Here is a 12,238-nt window from a genome sequence, read left to right on the forward strand (position 1 = left end):
TAGCCTGTCTTAAAGTTAGCCTCGTTAGTTATTACCAGAGGCCCCAACCGGGGAACAGTTTGAACCTAGAGTACATGCCACAGCAGCATATGCGAGACGCTTGTGTAGCTCATCTGCATGGGAAATGGATTGGCTACTCCCCCTGGCACCAGCCAATGGCTGGTGGTCGGTGCTCTGTGGGGCCCTCCATGATGTATGTGCTTCATCCATTCCGTCCATCTATTTTTAGAGATAATTTTACGGTATGAGACCAAAAATGAGGTATATCCCAATCTCAATTGGACCACATGACAGGAAACAGTGTTGAATGAGTGCTGACCATTAAAAACATTTTGGGGGCCATAAAAGTTTTGGATCAAGCTGATTTTTGTTTTTTCCCTTCATCTGGGCCTGTATAACCTAATCAACAGATTGGATGTCAAATAAACAGTACAGTAGGCCTTAGGAAGAATTTAATGGTGGATATCCAATCTCTATTATTTTCATGTGGTGTGGTCCACCTGAGATGTATACATCTCTCATTTTTGGGATGAACCCAAAAATCATCTTTAAAAATGAATTAACAGAATGGATGAAACACATACATCATAGTGTGGTCCACAGCACACCGATCACTAGCCCCAGGGCTGGTGTCAGGGGGAGTAGCCAATCCGTTCCCATCTGCATGAATGGCTCCAACTCCAAGCCTGCAATAAAACTTCTGTACACAACTCACATGTGACAGCTTGGTACATGGGTGCAGAATCCATTCCATCCATTGGGTTAGTCCGACCAACTACATGTTTCCCCCAAAAAAAGAAGATCTTGTCCGCTCGACATGTGGGCCCCAATATTGCAAACAGGCAGATGGGCAGAAAACTTCGGAGCCGTACATGTGTTTAGCGAACAGTAGACCACCTGACTAGTGGATCAACCTGATTCTCGCTCCATAGCATCAATATTGTGGTGCCATTCTGATGGATTGATTGGATCAGGGACCTACCGTGCTATGCTGGCACGTGTAATATGTACATGAGCTTTATTGCACACGTATGTAGGCTTAGAAAAGCTCTGGCTCCTTATCCATATCAAGTAGAATCCTGCGAAGGAGGTATGCCATCTTCGCATGGGTGCCAACCCGCCAAAAGTGTGGAATATCTGTGCGGGCCACCTGATGGAGCGTCGACCAGGTGCAAGGAATGTCGACCATTGCAACTTCTATCAAACAATCCATTCTTTTTGCATGGGGGTGGTGCAGGCCACCTGATGAGTGGACGGCCCTGACCTTTGCATATGGTCATCATCTCCAAGGTGGAGGCCATCCTCTGCAGTGGTCAGATGTTCCAAACTCTTGCCAGGTTGGAACTATGTCCTGTGTAAAGTTGTGTCCAAAAGTGGTGCCAGTGGGGCTACCAAACCTCTGCCCTGCCAATACCAACTCAATGCCATTTGACTACTGTGTAGATCCTCAGAAAAGCTGAGCATATCTGAAAACTGGTAGCTACATCAGAAAACCAAAAGTTTGCAACAACCTACCTTCAACCTTCAAAAACTGCAAGATGACATACCAAATCAAATTTCTAATACAGTAATAACAGACTAGGAATAAAAACCAAAGAGAAAGGAAAGGAATATCACACATGACAACCAAATGAACCCAGGCATTCCTTCCTACTAACTAGTGACGCAACTCATGGGTTTTTTTTTCTCCTCACTAGGCCATGCATCAGCAGCATCAGTGGCAGCCATTGCAGCGAGCGGGAGAAGCAGAACAACGATAAGAAGCTTTCGACCTAAGTACGCATACATGGCAAAAGCCGTCTTCTAGAGAAAATCTCAATCAAACCAAGTTCACATAACCAGACACAATGCTGAAGCCAAACTAGAAAGATGGAAAAGACTCACCGCCTGCAGGAATTCAAAAGCATTTCCGGTGCACAATAGATGGACCGGATTCATCATACTCAGCCTTCGCTATCCACATCTGCCGCAAACAAAAAGGAACCAGGAGTCGGCACACGATAAATTAAAAAAATCAAAATCAAAATGGTGGTTGCCAATGTTCGTGAGACATGTTGTGCAAAGTGCCATAAGTGTCAAAATGGCCCAAGTTTCTAACCCACCAAAAGAACTCCATGGATGCAATGTTCTCTCTACACATGAATATTTTTTTTTAAAAAAAAAAATGGATTGATTGATAAATAAAATTAAGAAAAAGAGAAACTGAAAATAAAAACAAAAGTACAATAAAACATAAAAACTCTTAAACTAACAAACAGCAACAACAAAGATTTCCAGGGCCCATTTGGAAGTACTTCCTCAAAGGGGGTTTTCCAACAAAGAAAGTTTCAGGCCCACTTTTTGGTCGATCCAGCAAAAACCAATCAGGTTAGTTTTTGTTGAGTCAGTGTTCTAATGCCTATTTTGTCAAGCAGGAGATGAGACAAAGGTTTGCAAAGTGCATCCAAACACACAAGGTCAACTGCCATTTGTATCAGTGTTTAGGCCTCAAAGACCATTTCAGAGGGTGTCCAAACAGGCCAAAGAGACGGTGGCTTGCACCGATAATAGAATGCGAATTGCTCTCTAAGGGCCCGTTTGGCCGGGTGGATTGGAAGGGATTGAATGGTATTAGGGTGGATGGCATGGATTTCTAGGTAATGATGGTGTTGTCAATGGATTGTCTTGAGATCCATGGGATTGCTATATCCCTGGATTGCTATATCCAGTCTGTTTGGCACGCCCGGCCAATCCCGGGATTTAACTTCCAATCCCTTCCAATACCATCCAGTCCCTTCCAATCCGACCGGCCAAACGGGCCCTAAAAGATTAGATAACCAAAATGAAAGGACGAGAACTTTTGATTCTTTGCCATGCAGGTCATCATACTTGAATAAAATATTGAAGTAAAGCCGAGGGTGTGAGAGGGGATCCCCACGAATAGTTTCTTCAACACCAGGAAAGTAGAAGCAAGCTTGAAGTGATAATTTTTTACTTGACAAGTAAAAAAATACATATAAAAAAAGTAAGAACTCATAAGCAAAAGAAGGAAACTTCAAGATTCATGTGCTTGGACACCTCACTTAAGGTGGCCAACACATGGTACTCTTAGACAACATAAATAGGCTTGGACACCTCACTTAAGGTGGCCAGCACATGGTACTCTTAGACGACATAAATAGGCTTGGACACCTCACTTAAGGTGGCCAACACATGGTACCCTTAGATGACATAAATAGGCTTGGACACCTCACTTGAGGTGGCCAACACATGGTACTCTTAGACAACATAAATAGGACACTTGGGTTTTGGCATGGTGGGTCATGTCAGGGAATGTCCAAGTATCCTCAAGTTTTGGCACACCAGAACTCCATGAAGTAGAAGTTTCTAGGTAACATTAGCACTTGCAACGCAAGACTCACCTGCTGGAAGGTGCTGAGCGATGCCAAGATGGAGCCTCCTATCCAGACACTGTACTTTCTCTCAGGTGGGGCCACCACCTTGATCTTCATGCTGCTAGGGGCAAGGGCTGTAATTTCCTTGCTCATTCGATCAGCAATACCAGGGAACATAGTCGAGCCACCACTGAGAACAATGTTACCGTACAGATCCTTCCTGATATCAACATCACATTTCATTATGGAGTTGTACGTGGTCTCATGGATTCCAGCAGCTTCCATGCCGATAAGGGATGGCTGGAAGAGGACCTCAGGACAACGGAACCTTTCAGCTCCGATCGTGATCACCTGCCCATCGGGCAGCTCATAGCTCTTTTCAACAGCAGAGCTGCTCTTGGCTGTCTCTAGCTCCTGCTCGAAATCAAGGGCAACATATGCGAGCTTCTCCTTCATGTCCCTAACAATTTCCCGTTCGGCGGTGGTGGTGAACGAGTAACCTCTTTCAGTGAGGATCTTCATAAGGGCATCAGTGAGATCACGCCCCGCAAGATCCAAACGAAGGATTGCATGTGGGAGGGCATATCCTTCATAAATTGGCACTGTGTGGCTAACACCATCACCAGAATCTAGCACAATGCCTGTTAAGAGGAAAAAGATGAAATTCAGTGGAGCAAATCATATAAATGCATCCCATGTAGAATTGATTTGCAATTATTTGTCTAAAGTGGAAATAACCAAATTGTGATATATCTCCATAGCATTCATATTAAGGGGACTAGACACCCAAATTTGCATTTACATTCCTTCCAGTTGACTTGAAATGAATGTAACCGCAATTCAGCAGCTAATTCCACATTATGAAGCCTAGGAACCATCATTATCTTTTCACTTCCTCTTGAATATGTACAATTCATTTCACTTGTGTACAATACATTTATTTCCTTGGCATTCACATTAACGGACTAGACAAACTGCAATTAGATTTTTTTTTTTTTTTCCAGTTAGACTATGAATGTAACTGCAACTTGAGAACTACGTCCACATTATGAAGACTAGGAAGCATCATTATCATTTCACTTATTCTTGAATTTGTACAATTAATTTCACTTTGTGCATCCAAAGGCAGCCTATGGAAGAAAGGAAGTCCACATGCATGCATAAAGGTCGCAGTTGATACTAACCAGTTGTACGGCCGCTAGCATACAGAGAAAGGACAGCCTGAATGGCAACATACATGGCTGGCACATTGAAGGTCTCAAACATGATCTGTGTCATTTTCTCTCTGTTTGCTTTGGGGTTGAGTGGCGCTTCTGTGAGAAGCACCGGGTGCTCTTCAGGAGCAACACGGAGCTCATTGTAGAATGTGTGATGCCAGATCTTCTCCATGTCATCCCAATTGCTGACAATGCCATGCTCAATAGGGTATTTTAATGTAAGGATACCCCTTTTAGATTGTGCTTCATCACCTACATAAGCGTCCTTTTGGCCCATCCCAACCATGACACCAGTGTGGCGAGGCCTGCCAACAATGCTAGGAAATACCGCCCTCGGAGCGTCATCACCAGCGAATCCAGCCTGTAGAAAACATAAAAGAATATCAAGCAAAAAATTGTGTAATACTCACAAAAGTTGAAAAAAGTTGCACTGAAACTGAGAAAGAAACTAGTGCACAGGTTAGGGTTTGGACCAACCTTGACCATTCCGGTACCATTGTCACAGACGAGAGGTTGAATATCCTCTTCGGCCATCTTTTATAAACCTGCAGTGCAAAGGAAAGATTTATGTGTGAGAAACAGTTCTGCTCTGATTAGTTAGTGGTAGTCCTATAAGTGTCTTCTTCAATTTGCAGCAAATTTATGGGCCCATCTGGGTTGGGGATCCTGCAAAAACAGGACTGAGCCTTAATCTAATTTGGGCAGCTCCATGCCCTCTTCATGAGATTGCCATGCTAACTCTTTTTCGCATTCACTCACATTTTATGATAGACACATGCATGCACGCGCACGCACACGCACGCATATACATATACTGGGGAAGGTCCACATTCATATGATAGAATTAGATGTGGAGAGTATTAGACCCAGCAAAACCAGATTAAGGCGTAAGCCAATTTTGCAGGATCCTCCCTACCTTGGCAGACCCTACATCATCATCATCATAGCCTTGTCCAAACTATTTGGGGTTGACTTTATGAATATGATTTTCACTAATCAAGATTCAAAAGGGGAACTCTTGCAATTGCTTGGAAAATGTACCATTGCCAACCGACAGCCTAACATCATTCTTTCTTCCTTTATCAGCACTTGGAGAGGCTGGCATATTGTGGCATGTAGAGTTACACAAAAAAACAGATTTATGTGTTGCTACCTTGTTCTGACACATAAACCCACGCAATTTTTTTTTTTCATTATAGGATATGTGAATCATTGCATACAAGCTTGCTAGGTCAGCTGGTTAGTACGCACCTTGGCAGAGGGGATACTATACATAAGTTCTGCTGTGCTGGCCTTGATCTCACTTGAACTGATTGACATAATCCAAGGTACATGACTCATTGATAGGATACGAGATCAATGAGGAATTTTCATATCCATCTCAATGGATTCTACTAACCAACCACTGAGAAAATATTGCCAAAATGTTGCACGCTATGCTACATCCAAGGTGCCAAAAGGGTTGGCCACACGTTTTTTCTTTTTCCTTTTCTTTTCTTTTCTTCTTCTTTTTTTTTTTTTTTTTTGAAGGATGTTGACCACACATTGAAAATCATTGGACGAAAAAATCAGTGTTTTAAATAGCGACGCTATGTAGCATGTAGCTTATGCTATGTAGAACTTAGCCTCAACGTTGCATAGCTTATGAAAATAGTTTAAGTCGCGTGTAGCATATGCTACTCAAGGTATTCCATATCGGTTACCGACATGAGTATCTGCTGTAACAGTTGAAAATTGTTTTTTGCCCGAAAAATTCTGGAAAAATATGTAGAAAATTCAGAATAATGCAAATATTCCAAATATGTATTCACTTTTTGTTTTGAATATGTTTATGGTAGCATAAAGGTCCACTCTTTGGTGACAGTGTTGTATTTGGTTGTCCAGTGAATTGAGGAACCTGGTTATGTGTCTCTAATGTTAACACATCATAATCAAGCATTACAACAAGAAAAAAAAAAACCCAAAGTACCACTTTTTCAATTTTTTGAAAAAAAATGGCCCTCGGAGCTTCTATTCTCCCAAATCGCTTCAATCTACAGTTTTAATCTTAAAAACTATAGTAAAAGTAGTCGAAATCTATTGTAGAATGATTTAGGAAAGTTTTTGAAATGAGAAAAATGGAAAAATAAAATAAAATAAAATAAATGGTCGTTTTTCAATTGTTATGGGGGTAACGGTCGTTATACCCTATAACGGTCATTAAGGCTCCTCTAATGGCCGATATAATCCCAAAAAATCAACTGCCCCGTTTCACCCCCGTATCTCGTAACAGTCACGGTCATTACCGATGCATATTGGCCTTTGCGGTCGTATCGTAACGGATACAGAACACCTTGATATTACTTGATAATTTGCACACACTACATGCTACATGATAATTTGCTACAAGCTACATAGCTCGCATTACTAGTTACTTTTCACTACAACATTCAAATCAATTAATGTTTGTTAATGATTTGTTACATTTTTTCAATAAAAATTAGTTAATTTTAGTAGAATAATACAAGTAACAATATTAAATCAGTTTCATCAATCTAATTTTGCGCAAAATATCATAAAAATTGTGCAACCTTGATCAAATGGGTGAATGCTACGCTACATACTATTTGTTATTTAAAACACTAGAAAAAATAAGGCCAATCCACTCATCAAGTGGATTATGCCATAGAAAACAATGGATGGCAAATGGATTGACTCAATACACACACAGAGCCAACCAGATGAGTTGATTAGCCTGGTTTTCGTGCCAAGGGCTAATCTTTCCAGCATCATATATACTGTGAGCATGTAACACATTGACTGTATCAACTCGACGGATGGTAGATGTACAATTCATTAAGATAGTCTGAGCATTCCTCAAAATTATTAGTGATCCTGTGTGTACAAAATGGTAATTTTTTCAAATCAAGACTACAAGTTCACAAATGGCCCAATTAATATCATTACTGTAAATTTTTTTTCTATAGACCATCACCTGTGGAACCTACAATTTGTAGGATTACGTGAAATACATCTATATATTGTGCGCACATGACACATTGACTGTATCAACTCAACAGATGGTAGATGTACAATTCACTAAGTTAGTCTGAGCATTCCTCAAAACTGTGAGTAGTGATCCTGTGTGTACAAAACAGTATCATTTTTCGAACCAGGACAACAAGTTCACAAATGGCCCCAATTAATATCATTACTGTAAATTGTGTTCTATAGACCATCACCTGTGGAACCTACAATTTGTGAGATTATGTGAAATACATCCACGTTGTGTACAATGTACCTTCTATACATGCAGATAGATCATCAAGATCCTTCAAAATATGAATGATTGCCATTCAATTTCAAATTGGGACAGGTGTATTTCGTTCAATTTCACCTTGAGATGGGGAGTTTTACATACAATTTCACCTTGGGATAAACTGTTTCACCACCATTTCGAAAATGTTGGTGACTCATGCCCATCATGTGTGCCACCCATGTGCGGTTATCCAGAGTCCCATTCAAATTGGAGGCATATTTTAGAAGGACCATATCTTGAAAATCACAATGATTGAGCAAATCTTAGCCATCCATTGATGTTATCAAATGGATGGTCAAAAGTAAAACTGTGAGTGATCCAAATTGTATGGGTAAAATCAGATGGTTACTATCCTCTGCTCGTAATTTTCAGTCTATGCTCCATCCATAACTGGGTTAGAGATTTAAATGGCCTGGCTTGTCATATAACCATGCCATGTGTATGGTAAGAGTCACCACTATTTTGAAAATGATGGTGAACACACACAGGAGACTTGCCACCTTGGGACTCGCAGAAAAAGTTTGAATTTTCAAATGAAAATGTTAAAGCAACATATGAATAGCCTGAAGAGGTGAATCACTGCACACATACCCACATTGTACATATGTGTGAAATCTCAAACATGCATCACGCGGTAATAAACATGGCATACCTCCCAAAATCTAGGCTCAACCATCAATCAGGCAGTTGCTTGCGTACAATGAATATAGGCCATTGATGAATTTTTTTTCTTACCATCCATCTTTCTCATATGAGTGTGACCCACATGACAATTGGATAAGTATGATCTGTGAGATGCTACATGTTCATAAGACCCACCTAACAAATGACTTAGATCTCACATAGGCACGTGTGCAGAGATTCACAGTGGATCTTTTCGTCTCTCTCTCTCTCTCTCTCTCTCTCTCTCTCTCTCTCTCTCTCGTTATTGAACTATTTTCCCTATGCGCTGTACTTCAATGCATTTGCAGCCCATTTATGAGAGAAGTGATGGCAATGATCTTCCAATAAAGGACTGGCATGCTCAGGCTTGGGCTGGGCATGCTCGGGCTTTAGTCTACCATTTTTTTTGCGCAGGCCGGGCTCTAGTCTGTCTGCCACGGCTGGACATGGGCCTGGGCCAGGATTGGACTCAAGTTTCATCTCACTGCCTGGGCTTGGAGATTTAAGTAACATCGATCTGCAACCATAATTGTGCATGTACCCAATCAATCTGGAGTATCACCTATCCATGGGTCATAGTGACTGAGAGGTACATGAACCAATTATATGGTAGAATTATGGTTTCTACACCAAATTTTAGCAATGATTTACTTGCAGGATCATATTTAATTGTCCTCAAAGAATCAACAAAGAGGTTATGAAAGATGGACTAAAGCTGAACTTAATAAATAGTTTTATTTCACCATCTAACTGCATGAGAAGCTTGACTAGTTTCAATCAGTTTCTTACAAAGAATTGCAATGAAAAAATACAGAACACAAGCAGATCTAATAGGTTAAACAAAAATCACAAAAAACAACATAACAAAATGATGCACTCACACACATGTCTGTGTATGACATGTTTAACGATATGTATGAGGGAGCAGTAACAAATGTAAGGAACGCTACTAGTCGAGAGACAAGTGAGTTTCCATTTTATTTTATTTATTATTTTATTTTATTTTTTTAGAAAATTGACAAGTTTGTTTCCAATTACTAAATAATATAGAAGAAATGCTCCGGTGCTCTTAGGGCCTGTTTGGCCAGACGGATCCCATGGGATTAGGAGGGATGGGATGGATTTTAAGGTAATGATGGTGGTGTCAGTGGATTGGTTTAAGATCAATGGGATTGCTATATCCCGGGACAAGTTCACCGAGTCTGTTTGGCACGTTTGGCATATCCCGGGATTTTACCTTCCAATCCCTTCCAATCCGTCCGTCCAAACACGTCCCAAGCACAATTGAATGGGATTAGGAGGGATGGGATGGGATGGATTTTAAGGTAATGATGGTGGTGTCAGTGGATTGGTTTAAGATCCATGGGTTTGCTATATCCCGAGACAAGTTCACCGGGTCTGTTTGGCTTGTTTGGCATATCCCAGGATTTTACCATCCCATCCCTCCTAATCCCATGGGATCCGTCCGGCCAAACAGGCCCTTAGAGCACTATAACTTATAATGTTCATAGTTGCATCAGTTCACTTGTACAGTTAAATCAATCGATCTAAAATGTCCATTAAGTCCAGGGCACATTTAATGGACTACATTGCAAAAGTCACACTGATAGTTTATTTCTCCTTATTTTCTATAGTCATCATTTTTTCAAGCCATGGATGGAGTGGATATAATGGCCTAATAAATGTGATTCATTGGAATCATTGGCAATCCATGATGGTTCCTAACAAATAGATGGATGAAATTGTTGATTGGAGCTGTAAATGATCTTGACTGTCCATATTAAAGGTCATTGATCAAATGGTGTTAATATTTGTCAAATAAGTGCGGTGTTTGCATGGTAGCTCATGAAATGTTTGGACCTAATTAATAGTTTGGATCAATAAATTGGACTGTCTAAGGTGTCCCAATGCAACTAGGGGCACTAGAACCTGTAGTGCTTTGAGAGCACTGAGACAACTCATGAATTGTTTGGACCTAATTGACAGTCTGGATCAATGGATTGGACTATCTAAAGTGTCCCAATGCAACTAGGAGAACAAGAACTTATGCGCTACTGCCTTGAGAGCATAACCATAAAAAGAATGCTCTCTCCCTTGTTGTTTGTTCAGGCCATATTCCTTACAGGCGGGCATACACCATGGATGGGAAATGGGCCAAAACCTCCTGTGTCAGGAAATTCTAGAAATCCAATTGATGGGCATTTAGCCATCACATATGGTCCAATGTATATCTCGTTTCCAACCATCCATTCCCAAGCCAACAATCAGATGGCTAGGATTGTTATTGGAGGTATTTCCTATGTCATCACTGATCCACAGTGAGGCCAACCAGAGAAACAAGCCGGATCACTAAAAGGAGCAGCACACATGCATGGAATGCTGACCCAGGCTAAAAGGCTGCTAGTTCAGTCCAAGTCCCATACATTCACCAATGATCGAACCACCCCCACCACACCACACATTCAACAGGGCCCATGGTGGATAGTGACCATCTGTCTAGTGGGCTCTGCCATGTATGGCCCATGGTTCAAAAAATCAAACATATCAGTTGTTCATATCCAATTGGCGATCAACAAACAGACAGTACAAAGCAAAACTTGCTAGCAGTTAACAGCTAGGACTGTCAACTCTCAAAAGAAAAAACAGCTAGCATTGTCCGATCAGTGTGGTCTTCCAACCATAATATATCCTCGGAAGAGCCCACTAGGCGGATGGTCCCGATCTACCATCAACCCTGCCAAGTTTACAGCAGGAGGGTAGATCTACCAAAACCCTGCCACGTGTACCGGAGAAGGTTAGATCTATCACAACAACACTTTCAGCAGCGAAGAAATTGAAATGAATACGTCTCAGATCTGTTCCATGCTACAAGAAAACAACCAAAACACACATCAGTAACAGCATCAGATCATAGATGGCCCAGTCGGAAAGATCTGAGCACATCCCGCCAGATCGGACCGTCTGATCGTGCAATAGGTACAAGAAATGCAAGGAACCCTCGATCCAGATACAACCTAAACCCTATTTCCAGGCGCATGCTTCGCAAAAAACCCTAGAAAGAGAGAAAGACGAAAAGGGGCACAGAAAAATACGAAATTTACATCCAAATACATAGAAAACGCGAGAAAGAGATCGGATCGGATCGGAATCGAAAGGAAGAAGATCAGGCGAGAAGATTCAATTACCTTGAGAACGCTTCTCTGTCCTTCCGCTTCTGAGGCCGAGAGAAACGAGAAGACAGAAGACTGGACGAAGAAAAGGCTGCCTTTCTCTCGATCGAATCAAGATGCTGTAATAAAAGTGGGGTATTATATGATACGCGACCCTCGTCTTTACACTGTACACGGTTTTTTTTTTGGTTCGGAGTTATTTGATACTCCGGCTGCCTATGATGCTTGATACGCAGGCACTTACAAATGGTATAACTGTCTTATATTAATTAAAATTAAATCTTCTAAATTCTGGAAAATCACTTTATTTAAGTTACAAATAAAAATTAGGTGTTTTGAATAATCCTAACCTCTGATTCGTGGACCCCTGTTCTTTGAAATAAGGCCATTGATGTTTTCAATTCCAAACGGTCTAATAAATGTCCAGCAATGGAATATTTCAGTAAACAAATAAGTATAATTTTTTGTTTATGATGCATCTAAACTGGTCCCCACAGTTTTGACGGTTTATTTTGA

General features: G+C 41.0%; 1 protein-coding gene across 1 annotated transcript; it reads right to left on the minus strand.

Annotated features, from left to right (window-relative positions):
- Positions 1 to 1,516: 1,516 nt before the first annotated feature.
- Positions 1,517 to 11,891, minus strand: LOC131237400 (actin-like). The gene is made up of 5 exons (XM_058235140.1): positions 11,738 to 11,891; positions 5,069 to 5,136; positions 4,559 to 4,952; positions 3,402 to 4,015; positions 1,517 to 1,963 (listed from the first exon to the last, which is right to left on the minus strand). Exons 2-5 carry the CDS (start codon positions 5,123 to 5,125, stop codon positions 1,898 to 1,900), a joined length of 1,131 nt encoding a protein of 376 aa, XP_058091123.1. The 5' UTR covers positions 5,126 to 5,136; positions 11,738 to 11,891; the 3' UTR covers positions 1,517 to 1,897.
- Between the last annotated feature and the right edge of the window lie 347 nt (positions 11,892 to 12,238).

Source organism: Magnolia sinica, chromosome 2, assembly GCF_029962835.1.
Source record: "Magnolia sinica isolate HGM2019 chromosome 2, MsV1, whole genome shotgun sequence".
NCBI classification, from domain to species: domain Eukaryota; kingdom Viridiplantae; phylum Streptophyta; class Magnoliopsida; order Magnoliales; family Magnoliaceae; genus Magnolia; species Magnolia sinica.